This window comes from Copadichromis virginalis, linkage group LG22, assembly GCF_057382275.1.
Source record: "Copadichromis virginalis isolate Kocher_CV1m ecotype Utaka linkage group LG22, C_Virginalis_male_GT1.1, whole genome shotgun sequence".
Taxonomy (NCBI): Eukaryota; Metazoa; Chordata; class Actinopteri; order Cichliformes; family Cichlidae; genus Copadichromis; species Copadichromis virginalis.
Window position 1 is genome coordinate 10,030,524 of NC_140638.1, and position 26,110 is coordinate 10,056,633.

General features: G+C 40.3%; 1 protein-coding gene across 11 annotated transcripts in view; it reads right to left on the bottom strand.

Moving 5' to 3' along the window:
• The window catches only part of LOC146682733 (uncharacterized), a 54,619-nt gene extending 35,518 nt beyond the window's left edge, over positions 1 to 19,101 (bottom strand). For all 11 annotated transcript variants that reach the window (XM_085446733.1, XM_085446732.1, XM_085446726.1 and 8 more), the window contains exon 1: positions 18,762 to 19,101. In XM_085446733.1, the coding sequence (XP_085302859.1) occupies positions 18,762 to 18,828 (67 nt within the window). In that variant the 5' untranslated portion in view covers positions 18,829 to 19,101. The remainder of the gene's footprint in view (positions 1 to 18,761) is intronic.
• Positions 19,102 to 26,110: the final 7,009 nt, after the last annotated feature.

A 26,110-nucleotide genomic window follows, 5' to 3' on the forward strand; every position in this document is an offset into this window, starting at 1 on the left:
TTTTTTTTTTTTTTTTTTTTTTGAAGGAAAAAAAAAAGAAAAAAAAAAAAGGAAGTCACCATCTCTACTATGAAGCAAACTAACAAGGAGCAATGCTCTGTGGACCTATAACTGCAGAAGTGAGTTGGACGTGCAGGTAGGTCGTGAAAAACTGCTAATTCAAAATCGCTTTTCATCAATAAATCCATAAAAATCAACGAACACCTCCTGACTGAAGAAGAAGCGCTGACTCAAAGAAAAAGGCAAAAGAGAGCGCCAATGTGAAAGGATGTGTGAAAAACAGCACAGGGATACAAAGATAGGGCGACCGTGGCTCAGGGGGTTGGGAAGCGTATCTGTAACCGGAAGGTCGCCGGTTCGATCCCCGGGCTCTCTGTCCTGGTCGTTGTGTCCTTGAGCAAGACACTTTACCCTACCGCCTACTGGTGTTGGCCAGAGGGGCCGATGGCGCGATATGGCAGCCTCGCTTCTGTCAGTCTGCCCCAGGGCAGCTGTGGCTACAACTGTAGCTGCCTCCACCAGTGTGTGAATGTGAGAGTGAATGAATAGTGGTATTGTAAAGCGCTTTGGGTGCCTTGAAAAGCGCTATATAAATCCAATCCATTATTATTATATGACGCATGAAACATGGAGGCGTCTGCAGGGGCCACTTGCAAACTTGGGCTGACTAAATGTGTGTTATTCGGACACATTACTCAAATAGCACAGAACACATAGTAGATTAGTCTGATATCTTTATTTAAAGTATTGTGTACTGCTACTGGTGCAGGGTTACCAAGGGATTACCCCAACCATGAATCCTTTTCATTGCCTGGTTACCTAAAAAGTCTATAAAGGATCTAAACTAAATCCAGCCATGCAGGACAGCACTAAAAACAGCTGAGTGCTTCACTTACATGTCAATTTTTCTAATCTCATGATCAAATGCCTGTTTCTCTTTCTTTTAGGGCTCTTACACACAGTTCCAGGAAAACTCAGATAAAGTATTTTCCAGTTTTTTCTGGAGGAAAATCTAGTCTTAAATAAATTTTACTGCATCTGTAGATTATCACAGAGTGCCACGGCGAGAAGCTACACAGCAAAAATGGCAAAACAAAGAGCAGCTATGGCAGAGGACTGGCTTCTGCTGCAGATCTGACTGAGAGTACTCATTACTTTAAGTGCAGCATGGGTGTGGCTGTTTCTATATATCTCTGACAGCAGTGAAAGGAGAGGAGCTGGATTTTGCTTTCTGATGGGACTACCATCTGAAATCTCAGGGAAGAATTAACTCTAGAACTTTTTTATACCTCTTTTGTAATAAATCCTGCAAAACTAGACAATGTTTATTAGTGTTAAGGTTTGTGTAGCTGCCACCAGCTAAATCTGTACAAGACTTTAATCAGTGGACAAAAGAGAGTAGAGATGACTCACTTGTCATTATTAAATGATTTGAGCTTCAACAAAGTGTCTGAAAAGGCTTTGTGCTCTGCAGAATCACCATTTATCAAATGCAAGCTAATGTGTCCACCGTGTGACAGCTGGGACAGGCTCCAGCTCCTCCCATGACCCTTAATTGGATAAACGGTAAATAAAATGGAGCTGTCTGCCCACACCGGGGTGAAGGAAAGATACAGTAAATGTCAGGTAGTCAGCAATGGTAGCAGATTGGTGGAAATCATATTTCTTTATGCTTTCTAATGATCTCTTCATCCCTCATCCTCATCATCAACCATACGTGTGCTTAAAGGTTTGAGAATGAAAATGCTTCTAAATGTTTCAGAAGTTGCCTAAAAATCATAACATTTTATTGTTTTCTTCATTATTACATTTTACTGCAATAGCTGCCTGAACATCTATGGATACACCGCAAACAGTAACCACTAAAAGATCATTTGGCATACATGGAAAAAGAGAAAAGAAGGCTAAAAACTGCCGTAGAAGCTTCTAGGTCACTGATTTTAGTGAAGGTTATTTCCATGGGGTATTGGACAGGAGTGTGGCTAAAACTAGGGCCCGAGGTGCTCCCCTAACTCTTGTAGTTAAATTATATGTTTCAGTGGGACAGCTATGTGTCCTAATGCTAGTTTATGGGGGTCTGTGCACATGAAAATGACTTCTTCTTCTTATACCACATTGAAATTTCAACTTGTTTGGACCCGCCATGTGCCACCTCACTGAAAAATTCCAGGAAACACGCCTGGTGCAGGATGATTATCCTTCAAATGTAAATAAGAGAAAGATGAAATCCATGCATATGGACACTTATGTTTCTAATTTGTAGGATTTTTAAGGTTTTTAAACATTTGCTACATTTAATAGTGATTGCAGGTGAAATTCAGAAATAAAACTTCCGGGCTTTACACAGATAGGTTCATTGGGGTTTTCATGTGGTTATATAAACCTTTACATCCTTGTCACTCAGCAGGGATCGTTGGTTTCAGTTCATCATACTGAGGTTAGATTTACCCACTTTTCATGTCACTTTAGAATTAATTTTTTAGAGAGCAGAGAGCTGGGTGGTGTCCATGGATAGCATCAAATTGCTGTGGATTGATATCTTGCTCTCCTGGCACACGAGCCATGCTCTTTCCGCCTCTCTCACCTGAAGAAACAGCTGCCGTGCAGCCCATGCTGGCTGGTAGAAACCACGTGATCATCGATCATGTGACCAGCTCCATTTAACACAGAAACACAAATTCAACATGATGTTCACCCGCCGCTACCCCCTCGGCTCGTCGTTCCTCCGCCGCCGTCTCAGGTTTCTGTGCCACTGTGACAGACTCTGGGTTTATAAATAGCAATAAGCACCATATTGAGAGTGTCGCCCATAAAAGGGGCTGGCTTCTCTCACAGTGACCACAGACTGGCATGTCAGATTTACTGCAGAGACACAACAGGAAACTGTTTGTGTGTGGGACATGCTGGCTGGTAAAACCCAAACGGAATAAACAGAATAAAACAAGGAAGACGGAAATGAGTGCTGGTAACCTGACAAACAGGGAGCCGAATTTAATTTCAGCTGAAATTTACCAGTAATACTGCGGCGGCCAGCATCTCTGGCAATGTCCCCCATAGACACCTGCTTATACCAGCAGAGAAGTGTGTACAGGGGGGAGAATAAGGAAACCCCAATGAAATACACCAATGACCCCCAGTGCCAACTGGCTACAGAGTACTGGGAATTTTGGTAACCATGTTTATTTTATTTTAGAAATGTCCTTTAAATTGGGTCCCAGGTGGCCTGTACACAAAAACGAATTACAGTACAAGAAATTAAAAGCGGCATTAAACAGGTAAATAAAGAGATTTTTAATGTCTGTTAGCATTCAGTCTGCCATCACCAACATAGCATGGACACTTGCTTTAATAAACTTTGGAGATTTTACCTTTTTTTTCATAACAAAGACAAACAATAAAATGGCCAAATCAAGAAAGATGGTCTCTGTGTGCATTTTAAGACTTACTGGGTAATTGAGATTAACCAAAGGGGCTTAAGATGTGTAACATATTCTGTGTTCAATATCCCCACACTGGAGAGCCCTAGCTGGAAAAATGTCTCAAAAGGTGGAAAAAAAAGTCTTCGGGTGAAAGCCATTAGCTCACACTGCAGGACTGCCTGCCTCCAGCAGGGAAACAAAACAATGCATTTGGCTGAAAATCTGAGCAGCACCTACTTATTTACCTGAGGCTGCTGGCAAACTGGGCAAGCAAAAACAAAGCACTGCAGACAGATGCATTGATGTTGGGTGAACCTGTTTGCTTTAGGTGCTGCTGTTCAGCTGCACATTCTGAAGCGTTGGTAATAAAGTCCTGGTAATAACCAGTTTCTCACTTGTAAATACCATTCACACAGCAAATGCTTCCAATTTTGTGCTTAACACGACTGCAGCGCAAATACAGATGCCTCAAGTCAGCCAAAGACCAACGATAAGGTTAGTTAATGACCTAAAGCCACACATGTGGTAGACATTAAAATAGTTTGCACAGCCAAAATTCATTCTAGAGCACATGATGTGGTATAAAGATAGAGTTTTCTGTAATAATTAAGGTTCTAAGGGCAGCACGGTGGCACGGTGGTTAGCACTGTTGCCGCACAGCAAGAAGGTCCTGAGTTTAATTCCACCATCAGGCCGGGGTCTTTCTGTGTGGAGTTTGCATGTTCTCCCCGTGTTTGCGTGGGTTCTCTCCGGGTACTCCGGCTTCCTCCCACCGTCCAAAGACATGCAAGACTTGTGGGGATAGGTTAATTGGATAATCCAAATTGCCACTAGGTGTGAATGTGCGAGTGAATGTGAGTGTGAATGGTTGTCTGTCCTTGTGTGTTAGCCCTGCGACAGACTGGCGACCTGTCCAGGGTGTACCCTGCCTCTCGCCCTATGACAGCTGGGATAGGCTCCAGCGCCCCCCGCGACCCTGAAAAGGATAAGCGGAAGCGAATGGATGGATGGAATTAAGGTTCTATTTTCATTATTCATTGATGCATGTGTATATTCTGGCAAAACCTTTATTATATAATAGCAGAATCATTTACTGTACATAAAGCATTTGAAATTTCTTTTAAAAGTTAAAGCCCTGCGTTGTGTGAAGCAGGTCAACTCTGTTGTTAGTTACGTGAACTAAAGAGCCAGTATGTGAACACACACATATGCGTGTGTGTTTGTGTCTTAGTGATGAGTGGGACATGTCAGATCTGGGTCAGCCCGATCTCAGGAATCTCTGGCATTCACATTTGCGTTGCATGTATCCAAACAGCAGATGCGCGTCTTCTGCATGTGTCTCCATGGCCTGCGTGTGCCGAGGGCTCGCAGGGACCTGGATAAAATTATCTGCAAAGCCCATGAGGGATTCGATTAAATATTCCCTGTGTATTCAAAGAAACAATGATAATATCGCACTGCATTTACCTCCATGACAAGACTGACTGACTCTAGGAATTTTCAATATTTCACCCAAAAACAGAGAACACGAGTCCTTGACGGATGCCTCCACCTCTTCTTCCTTTGTGGAAGGAAAAAACGGAAATACTCTTGAAAAACAAGGGTCTGTGCCCCCAGGGAAAGCAGAGGAAACACATTCCAAACATATCACCACTCTGAGCGTTAGGAGAGCTTCTTCTCAACGACTGCACTAAACTAAAAAATTCACTTCCCTAGATTCATCTCATGACAACCGACAACACGACCAAGTGAGGTGAAAGGTCACTGGACCTAAAATCAAATATTCGTGGCACAAAAAAAGCAGTACCACTGGCTCTGACAGCACAGGAAAACTTGAGGCCTCACAAACAAATACTGCACGAACCTTTGAACCCGTCAGGTTATCCCGTCGACGCCGTGAGAGGTCAGAGGACCGACAGCTGTGCTTGTAATCAGTTCAAAGTTGCAGCAACAAGCGACAACAAAATGCAGCGCTATGAATCACTGTCACACGTGGATAAACGCCACTTCCCCCCCTCCCCTGATCAAAGAGGAGAAACCTCTAACTTAAAGCAAGGCTTCAATTACAGACTGCAATTACAAACACAAGGAGCTCTTGTGTTTTGGGGTTTGGTAAAGGTGACGCTATTCTTTGAATGGTTTAACCTTCTTTAACCTATTAAAACAGTAATTCACCCAAACTGAAATCCATTATTTTGCTTTTTCACAAACATATTTACAAAAAGTTAAACCTGTTTTCATACTAGTTATGCAGAATATATTCAATATCACCAGATACCCCACATCATGATATTATTGCAATTTTTAAGATTTTTGCAAGAGTATTGCCGTAATGTATATTCTGATTTATCGCCTTTTCATGTCATTTATAAGATCGCCAAATTATGTCCCCAAAGTTAAACTGCCAAATTGTCAATATCGTTTTTTTACAGATAGAAGAAATGTATCTCAGTTATTTCTTTACTGCAAAATGAATTTGTTACTAAAACCTGCCAAATGTTGACGGGGACGGAGTCAGTCAGCAGCTGAATGGGGTCCAGTTAGCAATTACATGCAATCTGTTTCTGATAATACAGCAGTTATCTGTGCCAAAATGCCAAAAATCGCACATCTGTTCACATTTCTGTGTGTCCAGTGTTCAGCTAACATTATCTCTGGATGGTGGTGCATGAGATAACCCCTAAGGATCGTAGTACTACTAGAGTATTTTAATTTATTGAACAAAATATCAGCATTTGGTGTCTCTGTATCGACACGATATCACCACACAATCCTATCACGTAGCGATTTTTTCCCTGACCCCTGACATCGAATATCTAGAAAGTTAGCTTAGCAAAACTTGTCTCAGTATGATGGTAAAACAGAACATGCAGACAGACAGACAGACAGACAGAGGACCTCTTACAAACCAAGACAAGTTGTTCACATTTTTTCAAGAAAGAATTTAAATGATTGTGTCAGTTTTTACTTTATCTGTTTTTCTACACTGAACACATGAAAGAAATAACACAATAGAAACAAAAGCAGACTGAAACACAACCACCGCTCTGCGACCATTACTGGATCTTTTTATTTATGTCAATATAAACGATGCTTCAACACTAGAGTTCAAGTGCCTCTTAGTTTATGCTTTTTTTTGTCTTGGCATTCTCGCCCATCTCTAAATCGCAAATGTTTTGTTTCATTTTCCTCTATTCAATAAAAGCGCAAACTGTTTTTAACACAAGTCTTCTCTTGGTAAAAATTCAGAAAGCATTGATTGAGTGCTTCCAGCAGACAGTCAACTTAGATCTCTGACGCCAGACAGCACAGAAATGTTTGCTGGGTAGGTCAAAAGAAACAAAAAATGCAATTGATTGGGACGCAAGAGACTTTAACAGCAAGTGTAAGTGTCTGGGACCCTACCTGCCAGTCAGTGCATGAAAAAAACAAAGCAAAATTGTCTAATAAAAGTATAAACTAAGAACCACAGAGCCATTACATGTTTTGGTGTGAGAGCTAAAGAGAGCAGGCAACAGGATGTCAGTCCTCTGCAAACCAGTGCGAACTCCAGATGCTTTTAACCACAACAAGTCCGTTACCCAGTCACAAAGCCTCAAACAGAGCCAAGAATAAATCATACATGAATCATCCATTACTCAGTTTTCCCCTGCATTTTTATTCACCATCACAAGGTTCAAAGTAAAAAGAAGGTCAAAGGTTAGACAGTGAAAAAGGATAAAGTCGGAGAGGAACATTTGAATCCTTTAATGCTGAGAGAAGCTTTTTTTTTTCTTCTTTGAGACGGTCAGAGGATATGCCTGAGGCTCTAGTCAGGGAGTTTCACTTCCTCAGCAATGACCTCATCATTACATCACTTCCACGACATCGCAAAGATGAGCAATGCTCACGATGTAAACAACCACAAGATGTTTTTCTTTAGCGTTTTAAGCCACACAGCAGGGGAGAGAATCAGAAGGAAAATGAATAAAGAGACTCTGTCTTAGTCAAACTGAGACTTGGCAATGGTGTACTGAAGTGGCTGAACTATGCTTCTTTTACTTTTCATGTGATGATGTAGAAACTCAAGACATGAAAGGTCAAACAGCAGTGTGACGGCTGCTTTTGGGCTAATGAAAAGGCAAAAATTTAATAATAATGACAGTAAAAAAATATAGATTAGGCAATAATAATGACTGCAGGAGCAGCATGGGGCGGTCGTAGTGTTACGACAGTGTCCATGTTCAAAAAGTCTTGACAGGAATAAGACAAGAGGCAAAAAAAGTACAGTACAGGTTTCCATATTTCCTGTCATATATATATATATGTATATATACACACACACACATATATATATATATATATATATATATATATATATATATATATATATATATATATATATATATATATATATTAGGGGTGCAACGATATTCGTATCGATATTGAACCGTTCGATACAGTGCTTTCGGTTCGGTACGCATATGTATCGAACAATACAACATTTGTAATTTATTTTATCAATTTTCCTTCTGACGATGCTGTCTGTGTTGAGCGCTCAGTGAATCTGTGTTCGACTACTCCGCCTAGGCTGCACTGTCCAGCGCAGATCCACTGAGCGCTCAACACAGACAGCATAGTCAGAAGGAAGAGCGCAGGGCAAGCTAGCGAGACAGAAGTTAAGCTCTCCTTTTAACATGGACCTCCCCCACCCTCATTCAGATCTGGTGTTTGGAATTATTTTGGTTTTCATGTGACGTATGACCCTGAAGGTAAGCGAGTCATGGACTAAAGTAAAACAGTATGTTGGATGTGCCATGCAATGCTCAATTACATTGGTGTGAACTAGTGTGTTAGCGCAGTTAGCTCGTTAACGTGTTGGCCGTCTAGCCCCATGCACGGAGTGATCGGCGGTAGCTCGTTAACGGAGATTTGCCGTGTTGTGGCGTTAAGGTCATTTCAACGAGATTAACCTGAAAGCACTAGTGGGAACACAACGAATATGACTGCACATTTACACCGACATCATCCTAGTGCAAAGACAAGTGGAAGCAGACAAAAAAAAGCAAGCATGCTACTAACTTTAGCCGAGTCATTTAGACAGCTGTTTAATATGCTGCTGAGAATATAGCCCAGAAGAAGCGGATAGTATAGCTTTTATTTTGGAAAGAGACATTTCTCTGTAATAAACTCTCTTTTCCAAAGATGAGTGATTCCTCAATCAGATACAGGGCTTGCAATATCGCTAGCCCGACGTCCCGGAGCTAGCGATTTTTTCAGTCGAGCTACCAAAATCTATCTCTTCCCTGCCCGTCGGGCTATTGTAGGAAAAATATATGTCAATGCTTTTGCATTCTTTCAGAAATGTAGCTGGGTAATTATGTCATTGGCATCGGTGAGCCACTGTCAATATGTGACATATTGAAGTCGCGTTTGAATTTGCGCTTGTTTTTTTGCTTTCACTTTGCAATCGTGCGAACTGTGTATAGAGAGCGACAGCACTGATCTGTGAGTGATGATAATTTGTGCACCAATTCCTCTGACATCGTCTTATTAATCGTTAGCTTACTATGCAAACATGACAAGTGAAATCTCCCGCAGCTTAAACATGTGAGAGGTTGATCGCGCAGAGAATCGCTGAGCTTATGTGAGTGCGCGTGTAAAAGCATTTCAGTTCTGCTGAGCCAAATAAGACAGGTCAGGGTGAAGAAGTGACAGCCAAAGAAAAGCTTACCACAAAACGGAGAAGTTATGACAAATCAGACTATAAGGCAAAAAGAAAGTGCAGCTTTATGGTTTCATGGACAAAAGAATTTCTGTGGCTGCAATATGATGAGCTAAATAACCAGGGCTGCACATAAGTGGTACGCAGGTGCGCATTCGCTGTCAAAATAAAAAACACGCACAAGGGTTAGGGTTAAATTTAAAAACTGTACTTTTGAGTTAAAATATATATTTATAATTTTAATAAATGACAAATTAAAAAGGCATGAACATTTTTTTGTATCGAAAAAATATCGAACCGTGACACCAAAGTATCGAACCGAACCGAACCGTGAATTTTGTGTATCGTTGCACCCCTAATATATATATATATATATATATATATATATATATACTGTTAAACTGATGGATGCTCAGTATTAATCACTGATAAAGTTTCAAATGACGAGGTTGGTGTGTGTACAAGTAATCCCTGTGAGCCAAAACCTCAGCCTTCAGTCTCGCTCTTTATGATATAAAAGAGAGCGGATATCCTAATATGGTCATCTCAGGCTTGTACCCTAGCTGGGAGCAGAGTAGCCCCACCCACATGCTATTTAAACCTTCTGTTTGTGAGGTGCAGCCAGTGAGAAGAAAATTGGTTTAAAGCAGGAAGCTTTTAATCAAATGATGAACTGAGGGGCTGGCTCAAGGCTTGTGCAAAGTGACTCTGGTGCAGTCCAGAAAAAAATACTGAAGCATAACAGGTCATCTTTAAAGATTTATTTTTTTAAAACTAGTTTTAACAAAATAATGGTTAATAAAATGGTTCTTTGATGTGAACACAGTGGAGCATTTAGCAGCTGAACAGAGCTTTTTTTTAACCTCCAGAGTTGGAGGAAACCAAACTCTAAGCAAAAACAGCGCTGCTAATGCAAAAACTAGCAAGCAACTAAAGATGAGCATGTTAACCACTTATGAGCTGCTAATGTTGTTTTCGTGTTGTTGTCGTATTGTTTGCGGTTTTACAGAACTGTTTGTGTTGACTGTGTTGTTTTATTTACATGGAAGCGGACACTGCTTCCATTTGTGCAAGTGTAAACAGGTTATAAAGGAATCTGGGATACACCCAAATCAAAGTGAAGATAATCCCAGACAATCAGTCGTTTCTGACAGAGACAAGTGAAACAAGGCAGAAGTAAGAAGGAAACAAATCAGGATCAACGACGAGTCACACGGCCGCTGATATCATGTCTGTATATCACATAGAGTTTTCTTTATTTAGCTTTTCCTGTCACTACACTCCTACTCTGCACTCTTCTAAGAGTTTCAGCTACTCACTGGGAACTTTCTTGCAGTTTGTAGTTTAAAGTCAAAGCTGAGAAAATCATTTTGTTGTGGAAACCTCTGTTGGAAACATCAACCCAACACAAGCATATATAGACCCCAGCTGCCCCACCACCACGCTCTTGTTTTGGACTCATAAAGTAGGGCATAACTTTGACTGGCTGACTCATGTTGGCCTGGCAGCACAGCGAATGTGATGACAGACCAAGTTTAATCTCAGCTGAGGTCCGCTTTTGGTGCGAGTTTGGCCCGGTAAAAGCAGGTCAACAAAGGACACCTATTTGTACAAGAGCTTCATTTCTCCTTAAGTATTAAAATTGGTTAAAATTGACCCTTTAATTAAATAAGCAGCTGTTTGAATACAATTCCAGCAGTTTTTGAGCAAGAGTACTGATGTGTGAGTGATTCTGGTGTGTAAAGTGTAAATATTAGCTGGATTTCTTAGTCTTCAAAGACAACCAGACTGCATACGCTTGGGGTTTGAGCTGCAGGGATAAGATAATTGGTATATTTCAGCATTTTTTAAATCCATAATAAATGAATGAATGAGTATTTAAAATCCTGCACTACAAGATGCTAGACGAGCTAACGATGAAAAACTGACACATATACGGTTGTAAATCAGTAAAAATGGAAACCAGTTAAAACAGCAGGATGCATATGTGGTTGTAAAAATAATTCATGGATCTTTTAATTTTTAATGCACTTTTTGCATCCCTTCCATAACAACTGCTGTAATATATGAGCCAACAATACTTAACTGAATGAATCCTTCATCTTATAAATGACATGAACATGAGTGAATGAAATCATCAGGAAGTTGGTGCTGCAGCATCAACGCTTTACTGTTTTGCTTCAAAAGCATCAGCTGTTTAGTGATTTCTGAGAAAAATCAACAAGCCTGAGGACAAAAGATGCCTCAGTGAGGCCACAAAGCCTCTACGTGATTTACTGCAGCTCTGAGCGTCAGGCACATCAAACAAAATGCTGAAACTCAAAGTTGAAAGTTAGAAGAAAACCCGTCCGCTATTCGTTTTCTGCAGCCTTCTGCAGCTCTTCCTTTTCCACTTAACTGAAGGGCTTTTCAAGGATCTTTTCAGTGAACAGAAAAACACAATGAGCTCCTAGCTGGAGTGCCAGGGCTCGCAGTGGGTAACGGAAGAAGCGGTGCGGTGTTACGAAACTGTAGGAGGCTGCGGAGATAATCAATCGACTGGTGCAGCAGGAAAAAGCTGCAGTTTGACTGGTTTAACGCTGCAGTTCCAAAATAACCATGCGGAGAGCAGAAAAACCCGAGAAACAGAGGGAAGCATCTGACAAACCTCATGATCGTGGCCTCTCACAAAATCAAAAAGAAAGATTTTGTCTGGTGACCATCGCAAAGCAAAGATGGCTGCCCACATACATGTGTTTTTATTATCATCATCTGCAGTCTTACAGCATGCGCCATCACATCATCTGCACTCTGATATTAGAGCCTGTGGGTCCTGTCACAGGGACGTTACACGGTGATGGACACGTGTGTGTTTATATGTGCGTGTGTGCGTGTTTGCTAAAGTGAGTATGAAGCGGAGCTACAACAGGGCTGTTATCTCCTCACACACATACACTTCAAAGCAGGAGAGAGGAGCTGCATCTGCTAGTGATTTCCCCGAGGTCCAAATCGCACATCCACAAATGCATCCAGGATATGTTGCAAAGCAGCATGGGTAAAATACAGGATACAGCTGAATGAGATTTTTATCTAAAATAAAAACAAGACATATGTTATTTGAAGGAAGGGATTGAGCAGATTAGGTTTCCTTTGCAGCACATGAAGCGAAATATAAATAACCCCCCCTCCCCCCCCTTAAAAAAAACTACTCTTTGGCATCAGAGATGAATCTGGCTCCATTAATACAGATTTATTAAATGTTAATAGACAGTCCCGGTGCCCAAGGCAGTTTTTTTCTGCCTTGGGCACCTCTGAGTTCACTGAAAAGGCCCCGAGGACACAATCAATACTGTAGGCTCCTTCTCATACATCAAAGGGAGTCTTCAGAGTATTTAGGCTACATTGAAGTGCAGAGCAGCGCTGAGAGGAAAGGCTAATTTCAACTAAAACTAGGGTAAGGTATCAAAGCTCAATACTGCTTTAGTGTTTTATTTTGAAAATTAACAAGAAATATAAAAGGAGTTACTACTCTTTGGAAAGTCATTTCCATGTTTTAATGATAATTTTGACTGTTTTTTTTTTTTTTGCCTGTGTTATTTATTTTCCATGTATCTTTGGACAACATTTAAAATCAAATAAAAAAGCAAAAAATGTGTGAAATTGTTATTCATCAAAGAGAGGTTTCTAAAAAGTTATAGTTTTGATAAAACTGAGAAAAGTTCAGTGAAATTATCTGGCTTAGCTCTTTTGATTGTTTTCTGAGTTGCAGAGTAAAGAAAAATTTATGAATTTTTTTAACAAACAATCAATAATCTACAGAAAAATAAATATAAGTCTTTTCAGACATATATCCAGCCACACGAGCCCACTTTGTGGCCTTGTCCTATGTTGCTAAGTTGGAAAACAATATCCCTGTGTCACTCCCTGAGGTCTAAGTCATGATTTGTGCCAACTCCAGCACTAGCTCTGCCTCTAAGCAATCAGCATGTGTATTTTTTATTTTAATTAACTGTTTTTTAGTAGCTTTGAAATCCAAGAACAAAACAATAATCATTCTGAATGCTCTTTTCCAAAATATGGAGTTGGTGTTAGGATTTCCAACTGTGATAACTTAGGGCTCATAGGGTTAATCCATTGGACTTGGGTAGCAGATCACTGTGTTGTTTTGTTGTTTGACAAGACAAAAAAGTCTCAAGGAGACAATTGAGATGGTTGAGACGTCTGCTAGGATTGCTAATGGCACCTCCTAGTTGAGGCGTTTCAGGCATGTCCTACTGGACAACACCCTGGAGGAGATGCAGGAATGCTGAGAGATCACACCTCTCTGCTGACTTTGGGAGAGGGAGGTCTGGCCTTAGACTGCTGCCACCATAACCCAGACCCAGATAAGTGTAAGAAGATGGATGGATGGATGGATGGATGGATGGATGGATGGATGGATACCCATTCACAGAAGCAGTTATGTTTTCTATGCTGATGGTGCATTCCTGAATAAGTTGGAAGTCATGAGTTCCCAGTTGGAAGTTATTTGTGAAACGCCCCCTCAACTTGGATTTCCCACTCTAAAGTTGGAGCAGACGAACATACCCTGAGTTAGCAAACCATGATGGACACTGAACGCACACAGTAGTAAAACTGTAAACTTTTAATCAGTACTGCCACTGTTGTGTATTTTTTACTCAAAAATCAAGCCATATGCATAGCACTGATCAGGTATATATCTATTGATGTGCTTTTTAAGTGCAAAAAATAAGTATTATGCTGTACTGCGATACCTGAATGGCTCTGACTTTGCTAAAAACCAAAACAAGGTCTGATTTTGATAGCTTTCTCTGAACTGGGGAGTGGCGTTCTGACATCTGGAAAGCAGCATACACTTTTAAGATTAGGCTTAATTTTTTTTGATAAAGCATATAGTTAGGGTTGTGTCAGGTGACCCTGAATCCACCCTTAGTTACACTGTAATAGGCCTAGGCTGCTTGGGGCTTACCATGATGCAGGAGTATTTCTTCTTCACTCACCTTTTTCACTCACTATGTTTTTATAAACCACTCTGCATTTTATCATTAGTTATTAATAAACTCTGACTATCTTCCATAGTGTATCTGGGCAGATGGACGCCCCTCCCTGAGCCTAGTTCTGCTAGAGGTTTCTTCATGTAAAACGGAGATTTTCCTTCCCACTGTTGCCAAGTGCTTACTCATAATATCTGATTTTATTGCTGGGTTTTCTCTGTAGTATTGTAAGGTCTTTACTTACAATATGAAGTTCATCTAAGCAACTGTTGCTATGATATTTAAAAAACTGAATCTCGAATCAGACAGCAAGCCCCTCCAGGATCAGGGCGGGGCTGCTAGTTTTGGGATAAGGGCAAAGAGAAAAGAGAGCACGGGGAGACAGGAAAGAGAGACTTGGGAAGTCCCCCATCAGCCTGAGCCTATGGCAACATAGCTAAGGGATGGTTCTTACGTTTTATTTATCTACATGGGTGGTAGGTTGGCTGTTAAACGTTTGAAAGCAGTTGTTTACTCATAGATATATACAACTTTGGCCACAGCCATTAACTATATATTGCTCTAGCAAAGCTGTGCCTTAGGCAGTTATTTCTCTTAGTTGTAACAACTACTGGTAGAAATCTGACTGCTCATACATTAAGTTAGAACATATAAATTAAGCATATGTTTTCTTTTCCTCCCACATTATCTCTAAAATAGTCTCAGATGTGTACAGAAGTGTAGGTGTTGCTACCTCGTTGACTCTAATCTAAATGTGATATGACAGCCTCCTTTATGACTAACCCTGCCTCACACGTTCTCTAAAAGGATTATGCTGCAAAACGGATTATTAATATCAATGACCCATTCATGGATTCGGCTTTTTTGAATGCCGGATATGGATGGAAACATGACTAATCTGTGCATAAGCTCTCAGGAACCTGCTTCCCTCTCCTTCTTCATAGTCAGCAGCAGAAAGGAGCATTTCCTCTGCTTTCCCGAGTGACGGCTGTGATTTATAGCATCTGGTCACTAGGATGCTGACGTGGACAGCAGAGGTTAGCGCTCCTGTTAGTCTCCTCCTTCCATCCTTCCTTCCTTCCGTTCTTCTTCAAGGAGACGATCAAGCCACAACAACACTCCCAATCCAGTTTCCCAGAGTCATCCTAGCCGTTGCCCTCCACACGCATCCCTCCCACCTGCAGTTACAAGCGTTCAAGCCCCCGGGACATAAATGAGACACAGTTGGCAGAGCTGTGAGAACTTGAGCCCCGTCTGGATGCCGGAGATGAGAGGAGCTTTGTCCTCTGGGGTTGTTTTTCTACTCCCGGTGAAATAACTTTGCTCTGTATTAATGTAGATATTAAACAAGATAAACTGTAATGAATAGACACGGACCAAATAAAAAAATTGAGTGGGTAGTTGCACTGCTACTCCTGTAAACCTTCATTGTTATGGAGCATATACTCTTTACAGTGATAACAGATTTACCCCCAAAATATTATTAATCAATAACGTGTTAGCATGGTTAGCTCGTTAACGTGTTAGCGCTGTGCAGACCCACGCACAGGGCGATCCGCGCTAACTGAGATTTGCCGCGCTAATGCGGTTATGGCCTTAACGTCATTTTAACGATATTAACACTGACAGCACTGGTAATTATATAAAACTAAATTCAGATACTGTAGGATCTAGTTCCACTGTAGCAATCATAGCAAGCTAGGAAGCCAAACAGGCTAATGTTTGTAGCTTATGTTAGCTGTGTGACAAAGGTTTACCACTCCACACAGCAGCAGCTGTTTATGGTCTTGATTAGATTAAAGGGTTATTGCAAAAACCTTGATTTTCTGTAGCTTATTGATTTTGTAGTTATAGTAAATGTGTTTTTTGACTTGTTGCTCAGAGAAAACAAACACAATTTTTTATTTTTTTTGGACTAATAAAAGTCTTTTTCACCACTGCATATCATTAACGCTTGTCTTCTCTCTCTTGCAGTTTGTGTTTTGTTCTGATTGTTGTTTGTGATCTCTCTAAGTTTTTTTTTCTATCAGTAAAGACAGATGGCTGCCCCTACCTGAGCCTGTCTCGACTGGAGGTCTCTCATTTAAGAGGTCTCTCCTGTTAAAGGGGAGTTCTTCCTCCATAGTTCCTAGGTCCTGCTCATTTTCTGATTGTGTAGTAAAGTAATGTCTTTACTCACAATTTAAACCTCTTTCAGACAAGAATGGTTACTTTATAAATAAAACTAAATTTAAATTTCATTCAATTACACTTTATTTTCAACCTGGAAATTGAACACAAGGGTTATTTCTTTGCTAAATTATGGAGGATAGAGGCAAATCTAAAGCCGGCAGTGAAAGGTTTCTAGGCTGAAATCTACATTTCCAGGCTGCCTGCGATCTTGAAAGCGTTCCAAGAACATAACGTCAGCATGACTGGGAAAGCTCACAGTGCCACAGGGAGTCCACGTCTCATGATTACTTCCACAGAGGAGCATTTAACTCCAAACAGAGACGCTCACTACTGTTAAACAGGGGGTGAAAAAGTCAACGTGATGGCACTGCAGATATCAGGAAAGAAGAGGTTTAAAACTAGGTAGGAAGGAGTTGTAGCATGTACAGTGTGAACTCCTTTAGAAAGACATTGCACAAAAAGTGAATTGACTCGTTGCAGGAAACTGGTGCCACTCCTATTGTGAGCCACAAACAGAGAGTCTTTGAACATGTCATGTCTTGGAGAGGCTTAGCTTGATTCCAGCACTCCCTGGGTAAGCGAATGAGTCTGGTAGCTGTGATTCATTTTCCCCAAACTAGCATTTTCTCTGAAACACCAGCAGGCACAGAAACAAGGCTCTGATATATGGCGTAATGTCCCTGGCTGACTGGTTTTACTGTAGATGGGGAATGACGAGCAGATGAGGTCAGGAGGGGTAAGGAGGGCTGTGCAGGGTGGTGTGTTTTAGGGATTTGGATGGTCAACATGCATTAGGGGCTAAACCAAAGGTCTGCCAACCTCAGACCTGAATAAACCACTTTGATAAGGGATTACAATCCCCTCTCCCAGCCCTGCAGGCGCACCAGGCCGCCATAAACAAACAATCCCCGGCAGGCCTTTCTTTTGGCTCTTTCTTTGCGCAAGAATGAGACTCCCATCTCTCAGATAGAAGTCAGAGAGAAAGAATGTTTCTGTTTATCTAACGCCCCTGCCTTTTTCGGTGTCTAACATTCCTGATAAACGTCACATGCCGGTCAACCCTGCTGCGTGCGGCGGTCTCTGCAAAGGGCCTGGAACCAAAACACTCTTTGTTTTCCATCTAGTGTTGCCATCTTAGATAACGCACTGATGGGTGAATTTGCTCCAGAACAATAGTTCAAAACAACGCATGTATGACGTCCAAAAGAAAAGGCACCAAACAGCTACTTAAAAGTTGTCAACCATGGCAAACACACACACACACGCACACACACAGTGGCCCCAGGATTTCAGGAGTGTAACTATAACAAATCAACAACCACTTTCATGTCTGCTCAATAAGTCGCTCATATTCCTCTTCAAACAGACACCCACACATCCAGGGAGCGAGCACCATGCCTTTTGCAGTGATAAAGAGCTGCTGCGGCAGACGTTCCTTCGCTCCATCCATCTAGAGCTCTCCACGTTGAGTGGAAAATGGGGGTGGGCTGCCAATGAACAGAAAGTCCCCTACTGCCAGTGAGCACTGGTCAATGGCAAATATGTATGATAGTGGTGTGCAGCATGATGCTCATCCTAAGTGCTTTTATATCTTAAAAGCACATAGGCTGGATGAATTATTCATGTGTTTATAGTGTGTGGGGTTGTTGCATATATAAATCAAAACTGCACTAAAAATTAGTAAAAAAAAAAACAAAAACTTGAATCTCTCTTCTCAGTCTACTGAAAAAATGTGTAGAACACATTTAATACAGCACAAAAGAGTCATGGTGAGATAAGCCTAATTAAAATACCCTTTTTCTGGATTTTTAAGCAAAAAAAGCAACCTAATCGATTATGTTCATTGATAACTGGCATCAATATGAATGTACAGTAAACGACACAGCTGGGGTCACTAATTCCAACTGCTTGTTATAAACATATACCAGTAAAAAGCTCAGATGTGTGAGAAATTCTGCAGCATCCAGTATCCGGGGTGCTCTTGAGCATGACACTGAGTTCCCGTTCGATTATTTATTTATTTTCTGTTTGAGCTGCATGCATTCACCTGCACCGTCTCTCTCCTGTGAGTCTACACTATACATTTTTGCTATATATCTGCGTGGGGCATTTTTCACCCAGTACACCGCCACTGACTTGTTTGGTAATGAAGACCACAGCTCAGTGCAGCATTTCCCGGATCTTTGCTGGTGAGGACCCGCCTGTTGGCGTGGCCGGACAAACACATCTCCTCTTTTAAGATGTCAGAGGGAGACATCTGATAGGCTACACTGCTTCAGCTGTTGAGTTTACATTTTATCCAACCATGTCTTTAGACGGGAAACCACGCTTCATATACAGGGGTTATAATTATAATCATAATAACATTTTTTTTATTTACATAACATTAATGTAATGAATAATCAGATTCCACCCTACTGCCACCCGTTATTCTAACCCCCATTTTCCTTATGCTGACTGTAAAATACTCACTCTTGTCTGTTAGTGTCAGCTTCTCCTCGAAATTATGTCCGAGGTCCTTATAATCCATTGTTTCCATTCAGGCGGATCGCAGACCCTTTCCAGTTGCTGTCATTCCTCAGAGTCGCACAAGTACAGGAGATGAAACTCCCAAACACGCCCTTTGTAAAATCCAAGCCGAGCAAAAGGGAAAAGTGGCCAAAAAATCTATGGAAATAAAAGCGGATCCGGCTGGAAAAACAGCGCCGAGTCTCTGAAGTGATAAAATGTTACCGGGTGTGTTTTAAAAGCAGAGACTCGGTTCCGTCCGGAGAGCCTGTGGGTCTCTGCTGGAAAATCTACAGTGTGAGAATAAAAAGCTTTAGGTAAGTTAGACATAGGAAGGAAAGATTTCCGGTCAAGATTTTCAAAATAAAACATCCTTGATCAACGCTTTACTTCAGTGGCATTTCAGTTTTCCAAAATTAATTATTATGCGCATTAGGTGGTAGAGTAGTCATCTACCAATCAAAGAGGGTTAGGTCTCCGGCTAATCCAGTCTGCAGGTTGAAGTATCCTTATACAATGAACCCCGAGATTCCCCTTTACAGTGTGTGTGCAAACATTAGATACAGATGCAACTATTTGAAATATTTGACAAGATGCTTAGATATAGAAACAAGCACTTTTATATGTGTGTGATTGTCTGGGTAGATGAATGAGGTTTACAGTAAAATTACCTTTAAGTTAGAGAAGTAGAGAAGTGCTATATAAACTGTAATGTACATGTGATGACCATGGAAGCTTGTTTCTGCCACTGAAAAAAGAAAACACGTTTTATTTTTTGGTCTAATGAGTATACATAGAACATTTTCAGAATATCTATGTACTTCTTTATAGTCAGAGTAAGAAAAACATTTGGAGGGTGTTTCTAACTGCGGGTTGTTATGTGTTGGTAGTTAGTTAGTTAGTTAGTTAGTTACAATAGATACAATAATGAAAACACAGGAAATACATTTCTTACAGCAGGTAAAAGGTTATTGGGTTTATTTACTTTTTGATTATTTAGTGCGGGGCTTCTTTTGCATATTTTTAATTTGTTTTTGTTTTTGTTTTTTTGGTTCTTACTGGGGTTTTTTGTTGTTATTTTTATGATTTAATTTCCAGCCAGGGTATTATTACAATAAGTAATGATTAATAAGGCAAATCCAGTGAGGATCTTACAACTAGTGATTAAAAAACATTTTTAAAATTCCTCTTTTTCCGATTATTGTTATTAGTGTTGTACACTTTCAATTACTTTGAAACCTACAGTTATTTTTTGAGCCCTTAAATTTTTATTTATGTTTGTAACAGACGTTTTAAAAATGTCCTAATTCGTTTAATTTATTTTTTTCAATTTAATTTAATCTCCTCTTTCGAACTCTAAAAGCTTAAAGATTGTTATTTTGAAGGCAGGATTGTGTCATTTCCTGTTATTTCCTCTTCGCATTGCTCTGGCTTAACCTCGTTGGCAGCGAAAAACCGCATGCCGGACAACTGGACTGTACCATCTACACAGCGAGTGTAAAAAATACGCCACAGAAGAGCCAATACTTCACGAAAGTCTTCTGAAGGTCAAACTTCACATTTACAATAATTTCTCTTTGGCTTTATCCGCAGACGCAGGACATTAGTGTCCCCTTAACTGTCGGAGCCGCTGAATGGTTTGACCCATCAGATGACTCCTCAGCAGCTGAAAACGGCTTGCTGTGGGATGGGCTGTCATAACAACACTGTCGGTGTAATTACAGCAATTATCATCATGTTAATTAACCATTTGTAACAGTGAAAAGCTTTATTTTCTTTAAACATCGTGATATCTTTATAAGCGTGTATTATTTAAGCATATATGTCTGCAAGAAAACAGTATCCCATAGAGATTACACTTAAAAACAGGTTTAAAAAGTACCAAAGTAATCTTAAAGTTACCAATAAACATGAATATACAAAATATTACAAACATGAAGAGCACTACATATTGCACACCCGCTGTTTCAATCATATTTCCCCTGTTTAAAAGATGACAGGGACTTATCTGCTGCTAATTAACAATTAATGTGACCTCCCTGTCACTGCAGGAGGCCAGTGATCCAGGCTGAAAAAAAGAAAACAGAAAGAAAACAAACCCGAAATTATAGCAGTAGCAGTATAATAAAAAAAAGTTTGGAAAATGTGGGGAATTTTCACATGAACACATCTCAGAAGAGGAACCCATCTGGCTTATGTGAGGCTAAAGATAAGCGTCATACATTTTTTAAAGAGGAGCTTTTTAAAAAGTCTGATTAGAAAAAGCCTTTTGCTTTTTTTGCTTAACAATTAAGATTGAGGTCATCATTATATGTCGCTTCATGATGGATGGAAGTGATAGGAAATATAATACAGAGACACACAAACATCCTCCTAATGCACATCTGAGGTTCTTTTCAGAGCTGGACACATTATCCAACATGGTGACAGAGCACATACTGACGTACTAAAGGGCCAAATGTATGTGAGCATTACCGGAGAGATAAAATATGCATGACCCACTTAGCTAGGTGAAGACACTCAGGACTCTAAACACTGATGCTGCTGATGTAGCTACAGACTCAATATCCAGGTCGTTCACTCAAGTTTGGGTAGCTTTTTATGTCTGGGGGAAAGTATTTGGCTCTTTCGTGCTTTCTTAGTTTTTTGCATACTTGTCATACTTACATGTTTTTTTAAAACTTTTTTCCCTAAAAAACACAATTTAAAAACTGCATTTTGTATTTAGTCAGGTTACCTTGTTATATCTTGTTATCTTCTTATGTTATCAGGTTAAACTAGAAAATATGACAAATGTGAGGACAGAAGAGGAAGATGACATAGGATGTGTAAATGATGTGCTAAGTTATCTGGTTAATGTAATGTTCTTTGGAAGTATCTTCGTTGTGTTTTTGTTTAAAGGCTGTGTGAGAATACTGGACATAAAAACATTAAAACTAAGACACTTTGAGCATTTTATATGTGGACAGCAGGTAACCGCAAACATCTGTGCAGTCTTACTATGTTTGAGAGCCTGCAGCGCACCTCGCCTATTATCAAAGTAAAGCATATTAATGAGGTGTTGTAGCTGCTCAGATTTGCTTTGATCATTGCAAACGCAACACTAACTATTACTAAAGCGCTGTGTAACTACTGCAAATGTCTGTCTTTAGTAATATCAACAGACAAACACACACGTAAAGAAAATCCTGACACTTTCATTCTGAATCCTCTATCTCAGCCCATGTTGTGGTTTCCATGATCACTGTTTGGTTTGGTCAATAATTTGGATGCATAAGCTGACGTTGCTCTTTTGCATCACTTTCCAAATTCCACTTGGATGTATGTGATAAGCTGACAACACAGGTCAGCTGATCTCACAACCTATCCAACGCAGTATGAATCAATTTTGGGAGTTGTTTTGACATGAGTCAGCTCTCCACTCCTGCACGGCTACATCAGACTTTAGTGTTTAAAGCCTGATAACAAACCTAAGGAAGAAATCCCATCAGCGTGCAGGGAGGGGCTAACTTGTCAGAGTTGGCCATCACAGAAAAGGTTTAGTTATACTCATGTTTAAGGCTCTTTTTTTTTACCCTAGGCACTCATTCCTGCTCAGTGTTTGTACTCCATGTGTGTCACAGTAAAACCACACATAAAATATTGGCTGCAGGGTTTTGAGCATTTTTGACTGTCGCCATTTTGGCATTTTAAAACCAGATGTGTAGAGAGAGGGGGCAGGTTTGACAGCAGAAGTCATTAAACAAGGATCATACCATGGGTAATACACTTTTGTGACTCCTGGAATAACCAACATGTACATACTTTTTACAGTATGACCCAGCATAAGTGACTGAGGTTATAAATTCATCAGGAAAGTTTTTAACTAAGGTCAAAATGGTACATGTGAGGTCCCGCAGACTTCCTCAGGAATCAACCCCTGGGGGCCATTTTAAGAAGAATGCAGTTTTAAGGCATTTGTGTGTTCATATATATATTTTTTTTTAGATATACAAAGACACATATCTATATATATATTTTGTGGCACAAGACTGAGTGAATGACCCAAACTGTCGTCCTTAAAGCCTCGCCAGTGGGACTAAAAATCTAAATAAAATGGACTAACAGGCCCGTCGTCTTCTCATGTTATGATCCCGAACAACTCTATAAATACACCATGTGCCTTTAAACATTTTACGCAGGCCCATGAAATTACAGCAAAACAAAACGTGCCTGCAATTCACTGGTGTACTGCCAAGCAGCAGACATAAGCACAACATGACACAATTAGCTGTTCACTCTGGTGCAGAAAGCAGTGCTGTACCCTGTCTCGTTGTTCCTAGAGCCAAATCTAACCTTTACCTTTAATATTTGAAGCCACCGGAGCGTTGTTCTGAATCATATTAGGTGTGCTGCGTCATAATCAGCATTTAAAACGGAGCTAAAAACACTCCTGTTTAGATGAGCCTTTTAGTGGCCTAGTTCCTGATCCTTCATTAGCATTTTATTCAATTTCTGCTTCTTCTATTGGTTTTAATTCTGAGATTTCATCATTTTTAATGGTCTCCTGTTGATCTTAGTCATTATGTAATTTCATTTCTGCTTCTTTTGCTGCTTTTTTAAGTTAATAACTGGTTTTCATTTGTCTGTTACTGATTTTTTGCTCATTCTGTGGTAGCTCGTGCTTTTTGGGTGAAATGTACTTTATATATGTGCTTGCTTTGCTAGGTAACACACCTGGTAAGTGCACTTAATGAACTAAAGAAAAGATCAGTGAGCAAATTCAAATTCAGTGTGCCTGCAGCATTGTTCTATAGCAATGCTCCTTCTCACTGAGCCTTTCTTTGGGGGAATGCATGTCCACACTCGCCTGCACCTGATGGGGAAGTGGCGAGGTTCAAAGAGAGTCCCATACACCCACAAAGGCATGTTGTTAATGACCCGTCCGGGACAACACCACAAAAGTGCTACAAATCAAGCTTCGTGCCTGCAGTTACACTTTAAGCATTTGTCTGGATACTCCCTGTGCATTTTACCCGAGTGGGAGAGAACCTTCATGTCAGCAAAAGCAGAGTTTTAAATTGCTTTTCTCTTTGTATAACCACAAGAACACAATGCTTTGGTTTTACAGGGCGAGTGCACATATTTGGAAAGCACACTGCTGAAGTCAGAGTCTGAATATAACTACAGCTGCCACAATGTGGGTGTCAAGCATGTCTGCAGTTGGTGGGGAAAAAATCTCCAACTGATTTCCTTGCGAGCAGATGACACTGAGGTCTGAAGTGGATCGCGTCTTCTGAGTGTGCAGATGGAAATAAGCATGAGGTTTCCATAACAGCTCTGAGACAAAATGTTTTTCACGTCGAAGTCAGTCAGGGGGCAGATTTGTCTCCATGAAATTAATTTTCACATTAACAGCTGCATCTGCTGAACACAAAATGCCACGTCAAAGTTTGGAAGGATGTCTCAGACTGAATGCTTTGGAAAACACAGGGCATTAGATGAGATGAGTAATAACACTTCATGTTTATGTCAAAAATGAAGCTACATGTAGTTAGCTCAGCAGAAAACCTGGAAACAGACATCTCTGATTGCCACTTCATTTCTTTAAAGCCTTTTCAAATTGTTTCCAATATTTATGCCGAGTTAAGGATCCAGAACAAGGACGAAGCATCACCTATGAGGATGGACAAAGTTGCTGGTAGGAGTGGGTGTGACAATTTGGAAACCACCCCCTGAAATAGTCAAAGTAAATACCAACATTTTATCACTACTTAATCAGCAGTCCCCCAAACACCTGTGAACAATATGCGCATGTTTTTGTAAGATTTTAAAGACTTAACTTTAAAGCAAAAATATTTCAGCTATTTTGCTTTTGGTTTAATTCTGTTTATCTGCAGGTTTTTTTCTTGTCATATCAGTTAAACCAGCCACTCCCCAGCTTTCAAGCCTTAATAAAGTCCAAAGAGGTACTAAACACTTTTTTCATTTACCAGTCTGTAAATAAGTTGATTTGACAGCCTCTACCATCTCCAAAAACACCGCTATACCAGAAAGTTTATAATGAAAAGACTCACCAGTTAAAGTATCCTGAGTGGAAATCTAGGTCAGGGTTGAACAACACAAAAGATGCCCATTGTACAACGCATGTCCTGCCCCTGACCCAAAATGCCAATTATCTTCTCCATAGCGGTCGAACACATCCAGCCAATCATCCTGGTGCATTGACTCAAATCCACGCTTCGTGAAATATCTGGACGTTTAACTGCCCGACACATATTTATTTCAAGGGGAACCGTCATTAATGTAAAGTCTGAGTTTTAATGGCATTTAAATCACGGAGTATTTTGAAGGTCTTTACTTTGCTAGGTTAGCTTTGTGACTGCAGCCTAAAATTGCTTGGAATTTGTAAGCCAATAAGTTTACAAACAAATACAAACACTGTATTTTTAAACAACGTAACAAAAAAGTGAGCATAATCATACAAAACAACAGTTAAACACTTATATGAGCAAACAGAGATCAAGATCATTAATGGTTAGTCAGACAGTTTTTAAATCACCTCGACATATGAGGTATTAAGATAATTCTTCTATATTGGTGTCATACAATTACCTTCTTTCAAAGCATCACATTGCTTCAGGTAGTTGTTAGGTAGAGTTTTATTATCAAAATACCGATTACAGCAGCTTTAGAGATCAAACACAAGGTTTTACATTCGTTTTCTCGACTTATCTGAACCACAAAGCTGCTGTTCCTGCTCAGGACCCGCTCCATGATTATTGTGGACACATAAGTTTATAATGGCATTTATCACAATAACCACGGAAAACATGGAAAAGATGGCGTGTGTAACTTTGTTGTGTTTTCTGTTTTGGAAAATTTTATTAAAAAATTGAAGTAACAAGAGAATCTGGGACCAGAGCTGCACAAGGCCTTACAAAAAGAACATTTACAATCATATGTGCATTAATAACATAATAATAATATTTGATTTTTTTTAAACATTGTGAGAGAGTCAGCTCCAATGCAACGTGATACAGGAACTGAGTGATGCGTCCATTTGTCTTTTGGGTTAAACACCACCCTGCCTCATGCCCAGTCAGTCACATTGCTCACATACACAGTCACTCCACCCCTTCGCCTGCCCTCTGGCAGTTGGCAGAGTGGTGTCATCTCGAGCTCTCAGCTGTTACTGTGGCGTACCATTGGCTGGACCGGCAGCTGCTGGGGACTGTGCCAACACTTTCTTCTATATCACTTTAGAGCATCAGGAAATCCACAAGGACAAAACATATGGCTTTTCAAGAATTCTGGCATTTGACCACCACCAC